This window comes from Adelges cooleyi, unplaced genomic scaffold (assembly GCF_023614345.1).
Source record: "Adelges cooleyi isolate 19-005CV unplaced genomic scaffold, UGA_ACOO_1.1 ACOO_flye_CR_arks_rails_tigmint_CR_PRNA_21, whole genome shotgun sequence".
Lineage (NCBI taxonomy): Eukaryota > Metazoa > Arthropoda > Insecta > Hemiptera > Adelgidae > Adelges > Adelges cooleyi.
In genome coordinates this window covers 13,256,413-13,282,210 of record NW_026095871.1, presented here as the reverse complement: position 1 = coordinate 13,282,210, position 25,798 = coordinate 13,256,413, and the positions used below count along the sequence as shown (strand labels likewise).

Here is a 25,798-nt window from a genome sequence, read left to right as displayed (position 1 = left end):
TAAGCCCCCGATGACTTGTTAAAAACTTGATGGTAGTATTTTTTTTAACGCTGTTTTTCATGGGAATTCGGTGATTCGATCAAGTATAAAGAACTTTTTGTGTGCGCTGACAGTTTGGAAACTCTCCGGAGGAATGCACCAGCGGCTTTTCCTCGTGGAATATTATTTCTTTTTTTTTTTACCCGGTTACAGGTACAACATGTGGATATGCAAGTACAGCTGTGTATACATATGGTGGCCGAGGTCATACAATCTATAGTGACATATTAAATACACCGACCGCTTTAGATTTGATATACATTCTAAGCGTACCTATATAGATTCCGCCTAGTCACAGTCTATCTGATCTTTTGTCCCGTTTTTTTTCTTCTTCTGAACCAGCTATTATTATTATTATTTTATTGTACGCGTATACGACGTCGTGATACGAAATATAATATTCGGTGAATATGTGAAGAAAACATAATAATAATCGCCCGCCAAGTACATACAGAGGAGGAATTCTGCCACCTTATAATAAAAAAAAAAAAAACCATCGCCATCGGACCGAGGTATGTGTGTGTGTGTGTGTGCTTTGGAGATATTCTTAATAAATATAATATAAAAAAAAATTTTGAAAACAAGCGTCGCACGCACCGTGTCAAATGAGAAAATACCGAAACGCATTCAAACGCACAAACACTGGAGCGAGAGAGAGATAGACGTGTGGCGGCTGCGGGTGAAGTCGTGGCCGAGAACAGAAGAGGAGGTGAATGCGACAAAAAAAATAATTATTGTGCCATAACGATAATGTAATATAATGCTGAGGACCCGGAGAATACAAAAAAAAACTAGGCACAGCACAGCTCTGAATTGTTGCTGTTGTTTTACGTGAGAGGAGACAAATGACGTTGCACGTGGAATACATTATACGATGGATATGTGAACGCGCCAAAGACCCGTCGCAATATTGTTTTGCATGTAAGAAGAAGTAAAAATCAAACAATGGCCGTCGACAATATATTAAAATAACAACGTCATAATTACTATTATGTAAATACGTTGTTTAGAGTGGTCGCTTGAACCGGCGAAGAAGGCAACCAACACGAAACAAGTACGGCCATTGCTTGTCAGGTAGCTAGCCGTTTTAAATGTCATGATTTGGCATTTACATACACGGCGATATGGGCCCACCACTATGAGGGTAAACAACGCCCGTGCCATACCGCTTTATTAGTTAGATCGAAGGTAAATTTTGATTTTTGTCCAGAGAATATTATGATTAATAGCCCGGTCAGCTCCAGTATGTCAGCAAAATTGTACTAGTATTTCTTGTAGTTAAAATAGGTTGTACACCTTCTTATCAAACATCATTGTTATCACTTGTGTTAACTCCTATCAACTGATTTCTCCATATCAAACTTCTTACCGTACAACCGTAATGTCACAATTGGATAAGTCGACAGCATAAAATTCGATGAAAAAAAAAGCATAGCTCTATCCAGTTTGCGCTTATACTTATTGGGTGAAACGATACCCGGGTGTGGTTTTAACGGACAAATGCGTTTCCATCAAGACCACCTTGACCGAACTCGAGTCCGAGCCCTCGTTACTTGGCTCAAAACCCCGTGACACTCCCGTAAGTCAATGCACCGGAACTTCCCTACACAAACACACACACAAACACATTACCTTTTCCTCTTTCGCGGCAACGACCCTCGGTCACCGCCATTGTTAAAATACTACACTAAGTACATTATTTTTCTTTCCATTAGCCACCACCATTTTTTCTTTTACAGTTTCTGAATGCGGCTATCTAAATTATGTTATTATTTAGTTTTATTTTTGAGCGTAGACTCAATTTTAATATTTTCCTGCCTAAAATTACGACACACGGTGTGACTTTTCTTAATCTGCCGTTAAAAACTATCAGCAGATTATTCTTAGCTTTAAAAATGTACGAAATACATTTAAGGCTATTATTTTAGTACAGACTCCGGGGTGTCACGGGTAGTTAGTAAAAAGCCATCGAAACGTTACATTTTCAACGTGTCAGGCATACTACTATATTACTCTTTCTTCTTCTAGGTAGTCGCTTTCGACTTGGAAACCCGTTTAAAAGATCCAATTTACATCGAACATACATTATATATACTGCCCACAGTTATAATTACTATTATTAAGCGTATATACACCTCCCGTTTTACCCGTACAAAACTATTGACCCCTCGTGGCCCCGGGCTGTGTTGTGTAATCGTAGCGATGCATCGAACGATCGTTATTTTATTATTATAACAATATTTTTAAAAATATCTAATCATCACATTGCTTACTTATGTGATAACACGGTAGGTATTCGTCGTCGTCTTCTTGTTTGGACACAAACGCCGCGTTAGTAGGAGCGAACACTGTAACGCCTCTCAGGTGCATCGTCGAGTTGGCTATTTGATTACGTTCGATCAAACTGTAGATCTGTAACAAATAAAAATAAAAAAACATTAAAAAATAATATTCGACGTTTATAACTGTAATAAATTCTGAGCGCTTCTAATTAAGATACGATCGTAAGGCAAAACCGTTTGAAAATTAAGTTATAAATCTTTGAAAAACGAGATGTTCCGTAACTCGGTTTCATATTCCCATTGCAAAACTGTTGTTTGGTTTTTTTTGAACAAATAAACGATATATTGAACAATTTCATAAAAAATAATAATGTTGCATAATATAAAAACTCTACTACTCTTATAACACGATGGTGCTAATTATAATTTGTAGGTAATACATTTTATTAGACACATTTTATTAGTCCTAGCGAAGAGAGTTAAAGCGGGTTGTTCAAGTGACTGGACACAGCCTCTTCCTGCCTCTCTTGAACCATATTTATAACAAGAATATAATACAATTATCACCTAAACACAATTTCTAAAATATCTAAGCAACGTTTCTGACGATATTTTACTAAATATAAAAATAGATTTTAGCAACAAAAAGAAAAAACCGCCAACGCCTATGGTGAAAATTACCCGTATCCGCTCTGTCGAGACGAAGCAACGATCGGACAGCATTTTTTGTTATTCCCCCCCCCCCCCCGAGTAGGTACTATTATATTATATAGTTTGTGGACCGTACTTAAGGACTTTTAACACGCGGTTCGGGCAAAACGACACGCACATACGACAACAACTAACGCGGACAAACGATCCGTGACGAGTCATTTGTTGTGTTCCTGTATAGAGTAGTCGTGAATCATATCTAACCGTATATCACACGGACATAAGGCACACGCGGTCGCCGCTACCGTGGTTACACTTGATGTCCACCGGTATTATGTATAATACCTACACGTAATAATATACCACAGCTACATTTGGAAACAATATTTTTGTCGGGCTTGACCCGCCGGTTCGGTATATAGATTTCCGGTCGGCCAAGTGTGGAAAACTATCCAATCACTTCTCGTCGTTCGACTCTCCCAAAAGAACAATACCGCCGTTTACCACGGCCGGTAGATTCTATTTTTCTGCCAATCTAATTATCCCACAACGAGTATTCCACGGCCTATTAGAAACACTGTATAATGTGACCGGCCAGCCCGTCATAAATAACAATACATAGCAGAGGCAAACGTTTGGTTGTTAGATATAATATGAAACATACAAACCGGAAGCATTGTAAGACTTCAGAAAATCATTAACGATAAACCGACCCATTGTCTCTCTCTATATCTGTAGAACCGCGCAGATTAATAGACCGCAAACTCGATTGCAATAAACATTAAACCTAACCGTTATACCACCATCTATAAAAATCATGTCAAAATCTATACACCAAGTCGAAAAGGACGAACGACATTTTTTGGCGAAAATTAATTAACGTGGAGAGTTTTGTAAAATAATTTTGGACCCAAATACTTTTTTATCGTGCATAAACCCAATACAATTCATATTTCCCGGTAAATCCTTAATATTTACCTAATGGACTTCAACAACATAAAATCCCCACTGGGTTTTTTGCAAACTCATAATAATATAGTATCCGCCTAAAGTGTTTCGAAAATATTATGTTGTAATTCGTAAATAGTACAAACGCAGATTTGTTACGAGCAAGCCATTATGATTATTATTATTTTTAATCTAACAAAAAAATCTACATCAGCAGTATAATACAACACATAACAAATTAAACGTGACGTGTGGTAAACAATATTTTATATTACAATATTATATCTAAAAAAAATATATATGGTGCAGACTACAGTGTACACGCGACGTAATAGGGGTGCGGCCCTTCCGGAGCTAGCTCGCAAAACAATTTATCACTGACAAATCAAAACCGAGCCAACACGGTTAAGTGCTTGAAAAAAAAATAGAAAATAATAGTTTTCATACTATTTTACGATATAATAATATGTTCATTATGGTTAGTGTTAACCACCTTAGAGGCTTAACGTGCATCTGTTAACTTTGAATTTTCCAATATGAAATTTCCTAATATGATAAAAGTTACTTTAAAAAAAAAAACATTGACATCGAATGAAATCGATTAATTAAACACAGGTATTAAATGTATTTTTATTAATTAAATCTTGCACGCAAACAGTCGCAACAACCGACTCGCGTGCGGCGCCGAGTAATTAAATAGAGAAACCCATTTGGATGGTGCCTACTGTAAGTATAGTCGTTAAGGGAGCTTTTTTTAGCCGCCAACAGGCACAACTGTCGCGCCGACATGTAACGTTTCCAGACAGATGTCCGAATTAATTTATGATAAGGAATGGAGCTTAACGACTCAAACTTCTCGATCGATTGACAGTGTTTGGGAAACCCTTGCTGTACACAGGGGGGCGGGAAAGGAAGGAGGATAACGCATGCCTAACCCTCGGGGCCAATCGATATAGCTGTCTAAGAAAATGAAAGTGGCACCACCGTGCCCGACTTTCATCCGCCACGGTCGATCTCCCATTGTGAGCTAATAATAATTTTACCTCTTGAGTATCAGCAAAATCTATATCCAAGCAAAATCCGTGCCCGTGATCGAAATACGATTGTTTAGGCACAACCGAGAGAAATATGGGGGGGGGGGGTATATTCTGGGCTATCCTCCCCTCATTTGGGTACCACAAAATAATACAGAATACTTAATTATTTGTGTAAAAAGTTATTTTAATGATAGTGTTTGTAATTAACACGATTATTAATTTTTAAATCTCTCGAACATCGAGTACTGCTATAGTGCACTACAAGAATACTTAAACGCCACATAATAATGGCGGGCACTGTAGCGTTGTACATAGGCAAATTCTAAAAGAATAACATTACTATTATAGTAGTATTGCAAAAAAGTCGCAAGCCTGGTTATGAATATTCCACGCGCGACCGTGGTCGGTTATTAATTATTATGCTGACAAGACAATTAGCGCAGAATCAAACAAATTTAACGTCGGTTAACACACGCGGTATTGTAGTCAACACGTTTGCCACATTGTTTTTCCGCAGGACAAAGCAAAAGCGATTTCAATATTGTTCTCATACTGAAGAAACCAACAAACATTGCGCATTACCAAACGACTTAGTCGTTTTGACAAAACCAAAATACGTCTTTACCGTGAAACCCCTACAGAGAACTCGCAAGGTAATATATTATTGAACGTGCGACGTGACTGCTAACAAATAGGTCGAAAAAAGTGCGGTCGAACAAAATGCACTATTATGTCGTGATCTATTCTTCAATTGAGCAAAAGTACAACTTGGGCATTAAGGATAGGGGGGCAAATGAACTGCACAGAGAAAAAGATTCTCTGTAAGGCGTGGTCGTCGATTCTAACTATCCGAGGTCATACACAAGGTACGTACGGCCTGTTTGTTAACAGTTATTATTATTATTATTAAGATGCGAGCACACGGAGTGCGTGGAATGTCATATAGATGTAATTGAAAAATTGCCAAACAATAGGCGACTTCCAATCATTTATTGTTTATCAGGAAACTCCGAGGAATTGCTGTGTGTAATCTTACGATCAAAAAGACTGGCTGGCTATGTAAACGATGAGAAATTATAAGAAAATTATAAGAAAGCGGTCAAGTTGTTAACCCAAGAAACACGGTTATTGTAATTAAAAACGACCCGGAGTCGGTTGGCGACGGCAAGGCTGTGGGCATTAGTAATTATCATCAATATTTTCTCATTAAACGCGCTGTGCGACAAACCGCCAATTTACTGTACTAAGCCAACAACAATTGAACGTGGTCAATATATCATTACAATTTACATAATGACTGCTATCGTTTGTTAGCTCTATCATATTGTTGTGCAGTTGCGAAAGTGGCCGATGACGAAAGTCGACCGAACAGCAACTGTATAGAGTATTATTATTACAGAAAAACTTTTGCACGGATCAAACTTTTTGTGGTCGTGTTCACAAAAAAAATTTACATAAAACTCTATCCCGCAACTCGGTCACGCGTTAGATACCTACATAACAAGTTTCCTCAATTGAAAAATAATACTCCGAACGCTAAAATAAACACAGTAGGAAATCCCTACAATCCATACGATGGTAAGAGCCCCCGAGTTGAGGTAATTAAATAAATTGGTTCTTGAAATTCAAAACAAGTCGCAAATCTACTTTGATAATATGGTATAGAATGGTATACAACTTTCTACTAAAAATCGCAGTAAGGAATCGAAACTCAATTTTTTTTACTCAAAACATAATCGTATGCATTTCTAACATTTCATGATTAATGAATACTAATATATTTAGACATTAATAATGTAAATCTTCTCATTTATACTCATACAACAAACGGGTCGGGTAGATCCACCTTTCTCTCCTGAAATCTCTTTCCTCCGTCGTTTCTTTATTCACTTCAGATATAAACCTACCTATCTCCTCTGTCTTTATTTATATAAAATTGATTGTAAACATAATGTATGATAAACATAATGGATTGTAAACATAAGAGTTTTAAATAATAAAAGGTTTACTTTTCAATGTAAGTATTTTTTTTTAATCCGTCTCATTTCCTTTTGGTATTTCAAGGAACCATTTATGTTACCTCCAAAAAAAAATACTCTAGCTATCCTACCTATTTGTTTAGTGTCAATAGCTGTAGAATGTAGATAAAAACAATTGTTGCCTACTAAAAATAAGCCTAACCAACAGCTATTACTACAAAAAAAAAAAATTTATCCAGTAAACAGTGAATAACAATAGACTGTTTTGGTCACCACCAAGAACTAAAAACGTTGTACGGCACTACTGGCCGATATTATAAAATAAGTTGTGTCATCCAACGATGGCATGATGATTAAGATATGAGAAAAAAAGCATCCCAATGACGTGACGGCCGAAAGAGCACACAGATCAACAACTGCCGGTCATCGGCTCTAATTGATATGATTAACAATTAACATGCATAAGGAGGAAAAGCCCCAACTGAAGTGGCAACACAATGTGCACATATACGAATTAATTCCAAACGGTTTACACACTTAAACGGTAAACGTCGTAAAAACCTACATAAAGAGTGGGATTTTATGAAGGCTTATAATATATAAATAAAGAGTTGTTGATAATTTTATTTCGAAAACTCTTTTATGTTAAAACGAGGCGAGCGGCTGTGAATATAATATTAGGCTTGAATTTGTGTTATCCTCGTTTTCTTTGCCCGCCGCAAATGCCATATAATATTATATACCATCGTTCCCCGTAGACTTGTTATACGCTTTTCGTGTGTACGACTCGTCTCCCCGTTGATATACTCCAACGAACCCTACTGGGTATAATAAAAACCGACCCTCCTAGAGTTTTTTCCCTTTTGTTCCAATCCATAGATCCTCCCCGGGTTTAGGTATCGATTCGGTAGCGAACCGTTTGGGGGCTTCGTGTGACCGTCTAATAGTAATTGTTGTGTCCCAATCCCTGTGGCATGTTTGTTACTAACGCAAAGAACCAAGTAAAATAATAATAACATACACACACACACACACAAAACATGATATATTTGTAAAAATGTTTGGACTTTTTTTAACCATGGCATAAAATAAATTAATTGTATTAAAGTTATTTCATAAATTATAATGACAAATTAATAATAAATAAAATAATATTAAATATAAATGTACACCACAAGTGTTTGAAATGTTATTATGTGTAGACTTACTTCAGTAAAACTATTAAAATAATTTTGTACGTCGAGTCAGTTACAAAATAATATTATTAAATATTTAAAAAAAAATTTGACTTTAGTATTGTTAGTTTTTATAAATAAATAATGTTTTAATAAACAATTTGAACATTTTATATTTTACCGCTGGAAAGTGAAATAAAAATAAGTCATCGATAGAGATAGTCATAATACACATTTTTGTAACTTTATACAAGTAATTGAATTTGTTTACAAAGACTTCAAGATTATTTGTCAATTTACTTAAATTTATTATAAAAGTATTCTTTACAACTTAACATATTATATAGAAATTTAAAAAACGCACAAGTATCCGTGTTTTGCTTTAATACGAAAATTAGATACTTTGGTTAAAATGTTTTGTTTGGAAAAAAGTATCTCAATCAAGCTCATCGACCTCTTCTGGAGAGAGTCAAACAACTAAATTTGTTATTATAATAGAGAGCAGAAAAAAGCCAGCTCAATACTAAGATTGCCAAACACTACGACTGCTTGGACCAAGAACGGTAGGTCCAGTGGTAACAGTAATGCGTGATTTTGAGAAATCGTTAGAAATCCAATCATTTTTCACTTCTTCAGGTCTTGCTCGAAGAAAGTTGTATATATACTGGATGTTTGCGGTTACACGTGTAGAAAATACTAAACGCTGCCCGCCGCCGAAAATAATAGAAAAAGACCATTAAACCATTAGCTCCGGACCCGAAACGAGGATTCCACGAGAAACATCAGACGCCTTAAAAGATCCCATCCGAAATCATATTTCATTTCTTAATCCATTTTGAACCTATCCTTTTTCTTCCCTTTTCATTTTCTACCTCGATGAACTGCAAAGGGTATAAACTTAGTAACGCGATACCACCGTGGACCGACCGAGTCATTGAACTGGGGTCGCCGCTTTTTCCAAAATTTTGGCACAAACGACAAAACCTCCTGGTGTTTAACGTGCGCGAAAAAAATCAACACGGCCACTATTGGCGACAGACTACTTTCCGAGAGAGTCGACCACGAATAAACAACAAAAAAAAAAACAATTGTGGAAAATTACACGGACCGGACAATTGCGCAGTTACACTACGATGTCATCAGTTTGAAAGATAGCTTTTTATACGTTTTTTTTCAAGACAGGTACTTATTATTAATGGTGTTGGACCGGTCATTGTGTGTCCTGTGGGTCACGACAAACCGAAACGTTGCGGCGTCGGTGAAAGTGATTATTTTGACCATTGCCGTTTTCTATCGTTTTATTATTACCATTATATTATTATGGGCTATTCTTCAAAAATAAAAATTACATTTAAAAAACATTAATCGATTTGCACGCAGAACTGACAAACTTGACCTTGCGTTCATGGCAATAATAATATTATTATTTATAATCAAACTAGTCGACGGTTATATTATATAGTGTACACACGTCTTGTGTTTGCTATTGGAGAAACCGGTTCGACCGCGGGTTTCAAGACTCGAATGAAGAAAAGTGGCGCCAAACCGACAACGGAGAACTGACCGCGGAAACGACGTGTTGTTCGACAGTAAAAGTTGGCCATCTATCTCCGGCCAAATATAACAAAAAAATACAAAAAACAACTAAAAACTACAGAAGAACTGCGTTGTTGAGCTCACAACGTACAACCTAGAGTAGATTACAAAAAATAAAAAAAGGGTGCTTAACAAGCATTTCTGCTTAGCAAACAGCAAAATCGTTAGTGTGTATTTTAAAACAATCGATTCGTTCCCCTCGCGTCGCCGCCATACTCTCCTTCGCCCCTCTGCCAAATAATTACCCGGGTCAATGTGAATATATTTACTCGACAAGAAAAGGCTATAAAAACACCCTTACACGATGATTTTAGAGAATTATTATGACATCGTCCTCCGCCTTATATTCGGTTTGTCGTCACGGTCAATAAGTCGGACGAGCGATTTATGTGCGTCCGACGACAATGTAACCTAATAATGAGTCGATATCCAGAGCGTATTATAGTATTACTTGTTTGTATACAACGGTACAACTAAATGAAACGGTCCCGTGTCACTCTATGCAACACATGCAATATATATAGCTCGAGTCGTTTAAAATAAATAGGGTAAACAACAATTTTTTTTTTTGTTTTGTTTCATTGACCCTAAAATTATAATTTGAACGTTCACACGTATATATGTACACGATGACGGAAAAGGGGAGACGTTTTAGGAGGGTACATCCCCTCTGGCCGTCCTGCTATTGCTATTAGTCGCCAGTATATGACATAAGGGCGCCGCCTAATATGTATGTTGCCATGCCAACAACACAAGAGAGCACCGATGTCGATATCTAGTATAACTCACCGAACGCTTTCGTGGTAATTTTTTTGTCTATTTTTTTTTTTTTTTTGCTTTAACTAATATCAAATTAAACCGTTTATCGACCTAAATAACAGGCGGTCGTTAGCGGTCAGACGTGGTAATTGCATTAAAACCGTTTGCGGGCCTCGGCGGCGAATGATTAATGAAATTCGAATCATCTGCTGAAGGCGTCATGTCATAGGCCATTTATTCATAATAATATTATATTAATAATAAGTCGGATTGTCTAGAACTTCCATTATTAGAATATTATTAATCAATACCGGCAGATGACAACCCCAACGATTATCGATGATAATTATTTTTGAGCAATATCATGATCACGACAAGTCGATCATTTATAAAATCTCAAACGGAATGAAGGCAAGCAATTATTTCCAAAATGTGTGCCTGGGTATATGCAGCAAAAGATAAGATAATCATCAAATAAACTTATCGAAACTGTCGCCATTAAAGTATTGGAAGTATCCAAGACAGCCGGTAGAAAACTTAGTTGGTCGGTCGACTGTTAAATCCGATACTTGAAAACAAAACGCAAACTATGACAAATTATCGACACAACGAAGGTCTTCGTAGCGTTTAAGGCCATTACGGGGATCACGGGACGACAGACGGGCGCCAGAGTGAAATGATATAATAACTTTTAAGTATATATTATATAGAGAGACCGCAAAAGGCTCAGCCCAGCTTGCGCCGTAACCCAGACGACAGGCCGGAGAGAAAATAGGGCGGACCAGCCAACAAAACAATGATAAATAATAATATTATACACTTTCCGAGAGATCCTTAATATCTTATTGTTGCTTAAAGTGGTTTCAAGAGTTCCGCATTGCTATACTTTGTTTTTACAGTGGACCGCACGAGCGGCGATTTTGAGCTATAGCCAAGAGTTGAAAATAAAAAATAAAAAATCTTAGCTGGGTCGGGCCTTTGAAAAGAAACCGGACTATCGCGATCTCTGGCTATAGCCAATCGCTATAACGATCCGACTTTCGATCCCATGTTTTTCATTTACAATCGATTCCGTGAACTATTGTTACACTATGTAGTTGACACATACACGGATCCTTCTTCGAACCCATAAATGTGCGACCTAGTCTGTATAAAACAACAACAGTTTTAAATCCGATCAAACCGGACACGAGCCCCGCACGCGTTTCCGACTGCGTGTAGTAATTCGATACAGAGAACGACTGTTATAATTCACCTATTGTTTTCCATTCGAGCCGCTTGATATAGTTGGCCCACATATAACATAACATCATAGATAGGTCAGCTTTGTTTCACGGTCGGTCGATAATCGGTGGAAGTCAGCACACGTTCTAAATTTTTAAACTTCCAAGACCGAAAGCAAAAACGCCGGGGAGTCGGAATTTGATTGCTCGATCCGAGGTCTACACTTCGTCCGACATCATTAAAACGTACAACCCAAAGGCATTTTTCTTTTTTTAAAGATCCAACTACATTATTACACCCCGGGGAGTCTTCGCGAAGCCAAATTAAATCAGAGACGGCGCTATGTCATCGTTACAACAATAAAAAAAACAAACAACGTTCTACACAGTAGCGCTAAGATCTTCGACAATAAATCAAACTGTTAGCATTCTTTTATAAAACTTTAAATAACCTCACCAGCACTGTAGTAAAATTATTTTTCTCGCTGAAACTGTAGGACTTGGGACAAACAAACTATTAAACTTGGTAGTAAGAGTCGGGGGCAAAAATCACATTTAATAAATCAAAATTAAAATTTTACCGAATCGTTCCTATTTGTCCGGAATCCGGACTAAGTTCCGAGGTGGTGCAAAACAAATAAATAACTGTGTCAAAACAATGTTTTCATGTCTTAAATAGTCCAATTAAGAAAAACATTTTATTTTCTAAAAAAAAACTTTATAGTTTCAGTTAAATCTGAATTTTGCCCGGAACTATATCCGGACATCTGATTGGTAGTGACATTTAAACATCATTCACAGAAGTTTATTGCTTTAAATGTATCATAGTGTTTTACTAACAGCGCTCAACATTATATATTATGAATTTTTTTTTTGAAGATTTGTTATTAGTCTATTCAAATACTAAGAACGGATAATAATTGTACTAAAACATGTAGGTTAAATCGTACACGACCTTTTGTCATATTAAATGTGTACTTCGTTTTGAAAAATACAAAACACCGAAAATATAGAAAATGTCATCTGGTGACATATTAAGTTCAACGCCTACCATGAGGCGTGTAACCTATAACAAATAACTAATTTTGTAGAGTTGAATAGATCGAAACTCTACAGTGGATTGCGTACTGACTAAGCAACCGACAGTGGAAACGTTTGCCTGAACGATTTGGAAACATCTCCAAAATTGTTTTTAAACATTTTTATAAACTATATTTATACTAAGAGATATGTTTACTAATACTGCATTTTTTTAAGACTTGAAAATAGTATCATGTACCGTTTTTATGTAAATCTAGTAAAAAGTCCTAACCCTAATTGGAACTTTATTTTAAAGCGTTTAATTTACTGTTTCGAACCTTGCTTCTAGCTTCCATGTGAAGCTGAGATGGTATTGTTTTTACAATGATATATTTTTATTATTTTTTTGTCTGTACCTACGATATCTTTTAAACCGCTGACACCGCTCAAGTCAGAAATCGTACCTGAAAGGTACTTTATTGGACCAAAAATGTATAAAGTTCATCCCTTCACCCTAAAGAGTGTTTTTAACACATTCAACTATAACCATTGCGTCGTTTCTTTAAAATTACACAACTCCTCTCCTGACCAATCATCTAACTTGGCTAATATCTTCTAGTACAAGAGTATATTAAATCGGAAAAATGATGAATATATAAAATAAATTAAATGCGTTCGTGTACACGTCATGTTCGAGTTCACCAGACATTGATGATATCGTTGCTGGGAGTTTTTAAGCGGTTCGACATTATTAGAAGGCTTTTGTCGTTTGTGTGTGTGTGTGTGTATACTTAGTTTTAGTAGTATTATAGATTTATAATTATATGGCGGCGTTTTTCCATGGTCTGAAGAAACCGTCGAACGGAACTGCGACGGCTCGTTGAACTCGTTGACGAAAATCAATTGTCATCGTGCCCCCGTGTGCAATGATCGTCTGGAGCAATTAAAAGGCGATTTTCGACGCACAATATCGTTAATCATCTGGATCCGAATCACTGATATCTATCGATCACGTCCCTCCTCACGTCGCTCATAGTGGTAGTTACCCACGACGGCGTTTAATAATTATTTTTATTACTCGGCAAACATTTACACTCTGTCGAACCGGATCGCAGCGTGACGCCCGCCCCGCACAACACAGACAACAATCGTTATGGGATTCTCCGAATACACTTTAAAAGTGATTTTGTTGTTATCTTCCAATACCGCGTAAACGATCGTTTAGTGTTCTCAATACTTACCGTGCACTCGGTTTACACACGTTGTATGCGCAAGCACTCATTAAAATCGACTATAATAATTATATCAAACCTAACCTGACGACATCCCTTCTATAGTATAACAAAATACACATATTTTGTACCGACATCTTAATCGATCGCACAAGGTCCTCGGTCGAAACAAAAAAAAACCACACAAGAGTATTTCCATTAAACTAATTCCCATGTGTGCGACGTTAACACGTCATCGCAATACTAAGGGCTCTGTGCCGGTGATTCATCCGATTCGCCGCCTTAATTATTTATTATTCCTTCTAAGTATAATACTACTCTACATGCTCGGTCTACGACGTCAACCCACTTGTTCGTCGTTATAATTGTTTTTAAACGCACATCTTTCTCATTCTAGCATTACAACCAGATGCATCTCATAGGACCAACCAACAACATAATAATATAGGCGAGTTAGCATCTAAACAGAGTGACCGTATTGTAAAGAACTCGCTTGATAAACAATTTTTAATTTTTAATCGTTACTAAAAAATCTGCTTCATTTACAAAAGACAACCACCCCCCCCCCCTCCTCGTCAAACGCGTTACGATTGTTTAAGGTCGGATGGGTACGCCGTGACTAATTATTATTGTTTTATAACAATGTGTTGCCGAACACAATTCAAACGGGGGGCACGTTAAGCGAAAAGCACCTGAAAATAATGTATGAACACACAGCCTTCAGAAAAAACAAACAAAAATAACGCACATGTTCGGAGACGCTAAAAGAACCGTATGTAATTTGATAAGTCGCTATTCAGTTAATACATAAAATATACACAGTAAAAAAAAAATACCTGTAAAACGATTTTTTTTGAATCCATAAAGTAGGTTCTTACCAAAGGTTGTTTTCTATCTTCTAAAAGATTTTTTTTTTCTCTTTTTTTTTATCCGCCATCTCGAGAAGGCCCAGTTAAATTTTTCTACAGCAGATGGATAGTGTTTTTTGTTATATGTACAATATATTTTTCAATGCATAATATACACCCAACGAACCGTTACATTTCCAAACAAATCCCTACGATATCCGATCCCATTTTTATGTTATTGTTCCTAGTGAAAGTATAATTTTTTTTAAATATTTTGTGTAAGTCTAATGACTCTTTAAATTTTGTTTTAACATACTGCTTTATTATTTTTTCCATTTAATAGTCGTATGCTCGGGCGGTTTTATACGTATACATTGTCTTACTCTGCTATAGATGTAAATCAGACAATTGGAATAAACGGTAATAACTACAGTTCACATGGCTAGAGAATACAATAATTCAGAGACGGTGGGCTATTATATCATTATACACACTCGACATGATAGTCGCATGGCAGTAGTCAATGTGTATAATATAATATGTACACCCATTGGGTTTATTGGTTATAATATTTTTATTTTATGTTCCGTGGGACACGCCGGCCCGATGGTCTTTATTCGATTGTTATGGACTCTCGAGGAAAAAGGGCCCGTATCCTTTGAATTAGTGCAGACGTACGTGTACAACGTTAAATCGAGTTTACGATTCTGGTCGTTTTTTTACAATGTATATTATAATAACGGGGGCGACAGTGATGCCGGATCACTTGGTAGTCATGGGACCCAAAAACGGTACAATGGATTTTGATTTTTCTAAAGAACAAGAACGTAATAACGCCTAATATTAATATAGTTCAATATAAACGACATTACGACTAATATACAAGTTCACAAGGCGCGGAAACGGTTAACGGCGCGACGTTTTTCTGTGTAATAAAATGTAACGTAGTTGGAAAATTAAACACAGTCCACTGTTATTTTACTCCTTTGTAGTTCGACCGTCTGACGTATGATAGATCTCGAAATCTTCCTTTATTTTTTTTTTTCTAATTATTTTTCTAGACCGAAAAGACATTATTATCGCCGAGGTACGCTACCGGTATGCTGCTGGCTCCTTGTGCTTGGAAATCCGTGTACATTCGAGGCAGTAAAGGTGAGAGGGCCCACAATGGAATCTGTATACCGTCTAGCTGTGTGGTGCGCGTCATTAAACGTCAATTACCACACCGGCGGAGGGGCTTTGGTTGGCAGCGGCGGCGGTGGTGGATCCACTGGATACACAACATAATGATTCAGTGAAATAATAATAATAATGATATCGAGTAGACTCGATCCCAATGTAATATCGTTCAACTCCGTTTCAGTATGCCCAGCAACATTATCATAGCTTGTACAGAATCGTGTTTTGTCCTATTTTCTCTGTGCCAAAGACACGTGTTTTTTTTCTTGTTTATTGCAAACGCACAAAAATAAAATCGACTACAGAGTTGATAGATATTTTTTAAAAAAGCCCGACCCAGTTAGGTGCATATAAATCCATCATTTTCGAACGGCAAAACAATTTCAGAACGAGTACTCAAAGAGAACCGAAACAAATAAGAAGGAATTATGGAAGCTGTTCGGTTCAGCGAATAACGAGACGTTCGTGGGAAAACATAATATGAGCGAGGAAAAATGTAAGAAATGAATTAACGTCTATTGCGAGTATTGTTTTGGGGAAAACGCCGACACGGATTAACAACGGGTAACCGGAAAAACCACAGGCGTAGTCCAATTTATTTTTATTAATTTATTTATTATCAACGATCTTAGCCGTAGCAAACAATATTTCTTTCCGTTTTCTCGCTGTGCGGCTCATAAACGATTTGCATGGGAAAATGCAAAACGAACAGATGAGAGAACCGTTTTCTATAACTATAGCTTTCCCCTCCCGTTTAGTCTCTATCTCGTCGTTATTGCCGTAACCGGATATTTGAAAATTATAAAAATATCCGGTAACAGTATGCTAAACGTATATAATATGTATTGCCACTATATTAGATACTGAGGAAGACACGTTTAATTACACAGTAATAGGATAACCGAGCAGTGAAAATTAAATTAAACAAAATATCCGCGAATGATGCACTATTAAAGTAAGTATATTTTGTTTCACATAAACATATACGTTCTACAAATCTATTGAAGGCCTATCTATCATAGCGATAATTTCCACAATTTACTTAAATTCTTTTGGACACATTACTATTTTTTTTATCACGGGCCTAGACCTAATTGTATAACATTGATATCATCGAAAAGCCTCCGCCTGGAATGCACAGTCCGATTCCCAAAGACTTTTCCGATCCGTTGTGTTGGGGTCTCAGACCGAAAAACAATGAAGCATACGTCAAGCTATCACACTCATCCCAATCGTCGTTTAAACCTCATTGAACATAGGCCAAATCAAGATTAATAAGGAAAAGCAACGTTATTATGTAGGAACCTATTAAATGGATATTACTGAATTTCCAAATACATATGCACAAGTTACGATTTTTAAAATTGTTACAGGAGCGATGTTTGAAAATGCATAATATGACCACCAACATCCTGACTATGAATTTCTGGCTGTACACAGCGTGTAGGAAGCTATTGGCTATCTATTTCCATACAATTTTCCCTAAAAATGCTCTTTCGGCACCTGTGACTACCTATGACATCATCGTCGTCCTCTCTCTCCTTTGAGGGCATAATGTCTTCACTACCGCGCTACTGTCTTTGGGATCAGTAGTATTATTTTGAGTTTTATAACGTGTACGGACCTCGGACTTGTTAAATGAAACAAAAAACAAAAAATGTTTACACTAACTCAAGCGTATACACACGAAATGATAATTACAATCATCCTGTTTATGATTTTGTAGAAGGGCGGAACAACAACGGTGCGGTTTTCCGGCAACAAAAACAGCGAGCATTACACACTTGCGTCAAATACTACAATATGTATATAGTAGTAGAAACCGTCATCGCCGGTCGTGGCGCCGGATTTCTACCCCTGCAATCGCCACCACCATTATTATCATCATAGTGTTCTCCACCGAAGGTTCTTGAACCCTACCACCCTCGGCCAACTGACGCCGCCTTCCCCGGAGTTTTCGGCGGCACTGCCAAGTCGAGTGATCAATATTTTTACAATATAATAAATGCAATTCACTCCACCCCTCCCCCGGTTTTAGGCGGCTTACCACGTCTCGCCCTGACTGTTGCCAGTTCCAGCCGGTGGAAAAACAAACGAACAGCTGAGACGAATTTCAGTGGCTAGAATCTGGAATCTGAAAATGACAGGGGCCCCAACGTATAAAGAATATAAAAACGTACACCTAAACAGAGCGTATTAGATAATATTTTAAGCTATTTTGAGTTTTGTATTCTTGTTAACAAATTCCTGTAACTTTTATTCATCAGATAGCGCTAAAAACTCTTTTTTTTTTTTAATTTCGACAATATTTTTTTATTTATTAAAAAATAATTTTTAATGTTATTCCATTAATTGAGTTGCTTATTGTAGTACTAAAAAAAAACACAAAATCGAAATTTTAACATTTCCACCAGCGTTATGGGCACTGCGACAATAATTTTAAGATATACCTACTCAGCAAGTATATAATTACTTTGACAAAATATTATTATCAACAAAATACGTAATCTCATCCGTATGGACGTATTATCGTTTTAGACTACTGTCGAGGGGGCTAATAATTAGGTTGGGGGAGCTAAGTCTCCTCAAGCCTCCCTTCCCTAGTTATGCCCATGGGTCATTTCACATTTGTTCGAACAACAAGCTGCCATACTTTCATCATTGTTGTATTATGAAGATAATATATAATAATATAATATATTGTCGGTTGTGTTCGGGTGTAATATTATAATAATGGGCAACACAACGGTCACCGGATATGCACTCGGCTGGACGCTATGCTGTGTGCTGGTGAAGAGGATGTGACAAATTACGTCCCGATCGACTTCACAACTCGGAAAGAGACTACAAAAAGAACTCTACCAAAAAAAAAAATACAAAACAACCGCCATTCCAAAAGACGAGGCATAGACAGTTCAGTTTTACGCCAGTCACGAGCTTCTCGATCGGTACACGACTTGGATGTATCTCACGGAGAAAACCGTTTTGATAATAATATCGATCGACATCGGTTGCGCACTTATACGACCCCAAAGGTCGAGTTACGCAATTGACAAAACCAAGTCAGACGCTAAAATACAAGACCATGAATACTTATGCAACGGCCGTTTAAGTTTGCCCGTGGGCGACTCACGAACGTGAATGACATACATAATATAGGCCTCTGTTGTCTCGGTCTCGGGAATTGTTTCAAATGTCACGAGACCGTTGTGGATGATGATGATGATGATGGTAATAGTAAAAAAATAAAAAAATGGCCTATCACTATAAAACGTCTACTTAGTTTGTGTCTCCGGAGAAAGGATTGCAAGTTATAAATAAGAACTCTCTAGGACAGAATGAACCTGCTGAATCACGTCGGCGGTGGAGGACGGTCTTTTTAATATCATACACAACACCTCTTGTGCTCCGCCGTGGTTGAACTGTATACACAAAAAACCCTTTCACTTCCAAGAGAGAAAATCGTTAATGTTACCAGTAGTTATGCCCGCCAAAATATCCTACACCCCACAACAAGAAGTTTTCTCCTCCGGGAAATCTGGCGCGTCCCTCCCATTACAAATAAACACAACATCCGAAGCACCAGGAAACGGACATTATAATCTAAAGAGCAATAAATTAAATCCTTAAAAAATAATTAAACAACAGAAAAAAACGAAAATTGTTTTTAAGCGATACTTAAAAAAAAAAAACACAAATTTAGTATTTGTTTTTAGACCTGCATGGAGAAACGAGCAAGATTTAGACTGATTTTTTACATCGATTTTTTGGGGGAATTTGTATTTGAGTTGAATAGTTATCAGTCATTAATAGTTATTGACATGACTGCAAAGTGAATTTACAAATCTACTACTTACAATTATAATAAAACAAACAATTCGCCACGATATTGTACATCGTTAGTTTGAGATACTCGTTCTGCTAAAGAGGCTATCGCCGAACACTGATGCACCTGATATACGTGTATAAACCCATTATTATAGATATTATTTCACGTTTTCAAGGTCAATGTCGTCGCAGCACATGGAAGTTATAATATTATATCCTAGCCCACAGCCGAATCGCACGCGGAACGTGTAGCCGTAATGTTGCCAGGTGGTCATCACCTGGCAACACCTGCCCGCCGGTAATAATAACAATGAACCGAGACAGAGGAGTAGGAAGAGGTGGTCGAATTGGTAGCTACGCGAACCCCAAGTAGGTATACTCATACACGCGCACACACAAACATACATACATGGTACATAATATATTATATATATATATTGAGAGGGGGCAAGAGAGGTTTGCAAATGTACGCCGGATCTTATTATAATAATCATTATCGTTATTACATTTTGTTGAGGCCGTTCTGACGTGATGCAACATACTAATCACAGTTACTGAGATACCAGAAAGTATATTTTTTTTGTTGCAGCCAACGCCGCAGGATGTTGCGGTTGCGTTCGGATAGATGACGACAAAATATATAATTTATTATTACTCACCGATAAATTTCGAACTTGACCGGAACCAAGGACACAGCTGTGTGGAAATCATCGTACAACAACCCATCTGTGTGTAGGGACGGAACACATACATTAACACACACATAAATTGCTTTATTATCCAACGGTGATTTCCAAAGAAGATATACAACAGAACTAGAGGAAGTCAAACTCCTGTTCTGCTAGCGAGTTATACGCTCATACGTATATTATACTAATGAATATATCAATATAACAATTAAGAGATAACATATCTATGTAAATATTATTTAAAAACCCAAGTTAATTATCGTTGACCCTGTGGTCGCGATTCATTAGGCTTGATGTATATTCATAGTATGTTGTTTTTTTTTTTTTTAGTAGGGGTTGGGCGGGGCACGCGACGCGGACGACAGGAGCCCGATGACTCATACGCTTATAGTTTTTTTCACGTTCAATGTACATAAAATATAGGTATATAATAATAATAATAACGATAATATATATATATAATAAATACTACCCGTGGGGATTGTTACACAGCTGTATTAGTGTAATAACCTCGCGTCTCGTTAAAATCACTTACAAGACGGTCGACGGCCGGTCGTCCGAGTAAGAATAACGTTCTGATCTCGTCTAGAAAACGTTCTCAGGTAACAATACCTTTTTTTTCTTTTTTCTTTTTTTTTTTGAGCGTAAAAATATCTCTACTTACTACTACCACCATTACCACCACTCTCTCTCCCAACTCCCTCTACCCAAAGAAGGGGCGGCGACGGCGATTTAGCGAAGGTCTTTTGTGCACCGTTTTTCTTTTCACGGCGGTGCTCGTATGCTCTTGTGTAAAAAGAGAATACTACCTATACGCTATATATATATATATATATACATATTATTCACCCGAAAACACCTGGCCCGAAAGAAGAGACCCAAACAGCCGCCGTCTGTCTAGTATACGACGGAACAAAATAAATATATATATATATATATATACATATATTATTTTATATTATATTCATTATTATTCACCGGTCGTGGTCCATCGAGAGGACATGGTATACGTTATGGTAACGGGCGAGTACCGGTTGTCGCCACTTTCGCCATTTCTACCGGACCGAGCGTATCTAAAAACAAAATATTACTACAAATACACGCACACAAACATAGTTTACATCTGAATAATAATATGTTCGATCGTGATTTCCGGTTATATCCACTCTCGACAACCTCCCCACCCCCCCCCCCGTCTTCAGTGTATTTCAATAGTGGTACACGTAAATATTACTAGAGCAATAATAATAACACAGCCGTTACCACGACGAAGGTCGCCCGGCTGAAGTATAAAAGAAGATAAAACAAAATTAGGTTAGGTACAAAGAACGAGGCGTGCTGCAGGTTACTCGGGTAGAATGTACCTACGCCTTTCTTGTGCGCGCGCGGTTTACCTGAGCACTGGCCCGATTCTGTATACACATTGTTATTATTACATTTTGTTCGTTACACTACATTTACTACAGATTTGTAAGCCACAACACTGCTCTCGGCCAACTCTGTTGAAAATCGTTATTCGATATTCTCGAAAATCAATTAGACGAAACACACCACAAATTATCGTTGTCGAAATTCGAAAATCGGTAATGGAATAACGTTTTGAGCAAATCGACCGATATCACGTGGATTTTGAAGAGAAAAAAAAACAGAAAACGTTTAAAAACACCATCCGGTCACCGATTATAGTACTCGACAGTCGACTTTTGGACTTTGGCTATCTATAATCTGTCGAATGACCACAACACAGCGGTACAAAATCCTACACGATATTTCCGTTTAACACTTTTATAATTAAGCCTCGTATACAATTGTTAATCCTAATATCTCAGGATCATCTCCGCTAGTCACTGAACTGTACAAATGGAAGGTGACAAAGAATTAAAAAATGTTGTGATTAGAATGCAACATGTGATTAACCGCCAAAGAAATGTAAAAAAGCAACTTTTTATGTAAAACGAAATTTAACATTGTGAAAAATGAAGCGTATTTGCAAAATAGAATCAACATCGCCGAGCCCACAAACCCTACACTTTTTCATACGCCTTCCTATGGTACAGTTCAATGCTTCAGTGTAGGTACACCAGACAGTAGCGTGTTAGCAGATTTCAGACGCTAGGAGGTTTTTCATACTACATATTAAGTTGATGAGTTTTAAAAAATGTAATTAAAAAAACCTTTACTCTACCTAAATCCCAACTTTCGACCCGAACGTTTGTTAATGGTGAATGAATGAAACGTTATATATGATATTACATCGTTTTAAACTAGTCGGTCACCCAGCGTTTTTTTTTTTTTTTATTTAAGCAATTTACCAATAACTATGGATTTTTTATGTAAAACCCGGGTTTTTGCCAAATCTATTTTCGACTTTGGTTTACCTGTTCCAAATCGCTGGTGGTCATGAGCGTGTCGATTACGGTCTTGTCGTTACCGCTGAAGCTCAGGTAAGCGTCGGCCGTCACGCAGAACAGCACGAGCGCCGCCAACGCCGAAGACTTAAACGCTTTTTTCATTTCTGGGCGGGACGGTCGCGAAATTTCCCAAATCAATCGGTAAACGTGATAAAAACCGTAAAAAAAAAAAAACAATTTTTAAATTAAAAAGAAAGACAGGGCAACAACGCGTTCGACAATATCGTCGTGTATTCCGGTTTAAAACGACACAACACGTTATTCCCGGGATAACATCGCGCGACTGTCGGAACACTAGTATTTGTATTACCTATTATAATTATTTTTTTCTGCCTATAGGTACACACACACACACACACACGCGCGCGCGTACTAACTATAACCGTGATGTAATAACGGTCGACTCGTATGCCGGCAACGGTTAAACTGACGAGGGAAAAAACCGCGGGGACCGGCGGCACCGAGTGCACTTACGGCGGCCGGCTCAACTACAGACCAGGCAGGCGGGCCACACCGGCTGGATCAATATTTCCCCGCCACCGACGCTTGTATTACCGTAACGGCGCCGCCAGCGCGGCGTCCCTGACGACCGCCTGCCGCCCCCAAAATCCATCTGTAATCACCCACGGTCACACACGGTGCGTGGGCTGATAAAACCACCCCTAATCATGGAGGAGGTGGGGTGTTCTCGGCGACCGTTGGGACGGCAAAAGTGGGGGGAAAGGGGATGTTTAAAGTAAGTCGACGTAAATGTAATTGGAAAAAAAAAAAAACAGATCTTCCATAACGCCGGTCTTATTCGAGTGTCACCTAAGAGGATTCTTATGCACGAGCATAAAAATTGTAAGAGACAAGGCGTCCCTCGTCCGTTGAGAAATACAAAAAATGGGAAATAAAATCTTCCGTAATTTGCGCAATCGTTTCTATTTTTATTCAATTACGTCGGCAATGACAATCAAATGGTAATTGGTAGTTAAATGTTGTAACATCCAAGAGCACGAACGTTGCCGTTGTGAAATTAATCACCCGACCAAACCCGTCTAACGGTTTTATTCTACACATAATCGATTTAGAGAATAAATTAGCCGAATAGACTCGTGTACGTGTGTGTGTATTTACCCTGCCCAGTCTCATAATCTGATACCAGGCCGTTTTCATTCATAATGTATGATATATTATAATTTATAGCGAACAGTTACATAAATACAATATAACAATACCTACGTTGAGTTCAATTCGCCGAAATCGTCATTCATTACCCGCACACGTTTCTGAGATTTTCATTCAAAACGCCGAATGGGTACTATCTGGGCAGGTGTTCGGAGTAAAAAAAATGTGCAGTATTGCTAAAACAAATATGCAAAATGTAAAGAGTTCAAAAATATGTGACACGAACAAAAGAATCGAAAAAAATGTGTTTTTGTTCATTTGAAAATCGCGCACCACTTTAGTTTTACTACCTCTACTGAAATTTAAGCCGTTCTCTACGAATTTCACTTCGATTATTAGCGTTTGCATTTCGTAGTCGATAAGATTATCTTATTGATGATTATTTTGTTTCGGAGATCGATTAGGATTTTCCGGAGGGAAATGATAATTCTCTTTAGTAAAATAATCGATGAATTAAAAACGATCGAGTAGGTAGCTAATATAGTATTTTCTATATTTTGCAAAACTTTTAAACTTTTGACCTTTAAGGGCTTATACGCGTGAATGTTTGACATGCCGTTTCGATTGTTATAATTAAAACGGTTTACTCTGTCGATGAAACTGTAAGAAAGAGAAAATCTTTGGTTCTAACCTGGCTTTTAACTTTCAACGTGGCGACGACGGAAGAACGATTTCCTGTGTGAAAATTATTTCCCATTTTTCTGTGCATAAACAACACGTTTTGTCTCCAAGATAAACAACATAGCGGATTTACACCAATTCGAAAACACATGATTGTGAGCCTAAAAATACCAATTTGGTAAACCAAAGTCGATAGAACTCCTGTCCTTTTATACAAATTATTATGGCGTATAATGGCTATTTAATTACACGAAATGATATATTATTGTTGTTCGGTTTCCACGAATGCGCCGTCGTTTCATACTAAAAACAACATTAATACGTCAACTGTAAGACGACCGGCACATAATGAAAATCTATTACAATACTCAGAATTTTAAATAATATCAGTCGATTTGTTTACCTATATTTTCCGCGAACAACACCACAGACGACTAACATAATGAACAACCATTTCACACTTCAACATAGTTTTGTTGTTTTTTTTTTAGTATACGGACAATTATATTTTTGAGATACTGTATAATTACATTTTGCAAATCCGACCGATAATAATTGTGAAAAATCTTGTACACGTTCAACATCAGTCGATTTCTATATTCACGATGAATTCAATGTATAATTCTTCGTCTATAATCCATACAGAAATAAAATATCAAATTTATCAAAAGGAAATATACACATGTGTATTACTTCGTCAGCATCGTCACTCGTCCGGGTGTCATCAGCTACACCAGTAGTTAAAAAAACACACCGAACGCCTTGTAGCAATATCCACGCATCCAAACATACAGCAGATGTAAATTGACCCAATTGTCACAACACGACAGTTACAATTCGTACATAAACAATGTTCGAGGGTTTTGTAGGAATTCGGTTGTTCCGATGCTAAGCTGAGAATAGAACCCAATTGACTCACAAAATATCCACCGATGAACAATGAACACCGTAATATTTATAAGATCCCGTGTAGTGAACTGCATAAGCCTCTTACGGTATGCTTTGGTGTGTCTCGGCCCTTTTAACACAATGTCCGTAATTGAATTATCCAATAAAAAACATATTAAGCAAGATGATAGAATTGTAATCGAATCTAATAAGCATTGTGTAC

General features: G+C 37.3%; 1 protein-coding gene across 2 annotated transcripts in view; it reads right to left on the bottom strand.

The window, feature by feature from the left end:
- Window positions 1-25,798, bottom strand: part of LOC126834194 (fasciclin-1) — a 60,336-nt gene that overhangs the window by 13,906 nt on the left and 20,632 nt on the right. Inside the window, exons 1-2 of one of the 2 annotated variants that reach the window (XM_050565948.1) lie at window positions 22,864-23,330; window positions 2,313-2,451 (exon numbers count right to left, since the gene is read on the bottom strand). In XM_050565948.1, coding sequence (XP_050421905.1) covers window positions 2,313-2,451; window positions 22,864-22,998 — 274 coding nt within the window. In that variant the 5' untranslated portion in view covers window positions 22,999-23,330. Of the gene's footprint in view, window positions 1-2,312; window positions 2,452-22,863; window positions 23,331-25,798 lie in introns of those variants that run through there. The other variant, XM_050565947.1, reaches the window with a different exon arrangement.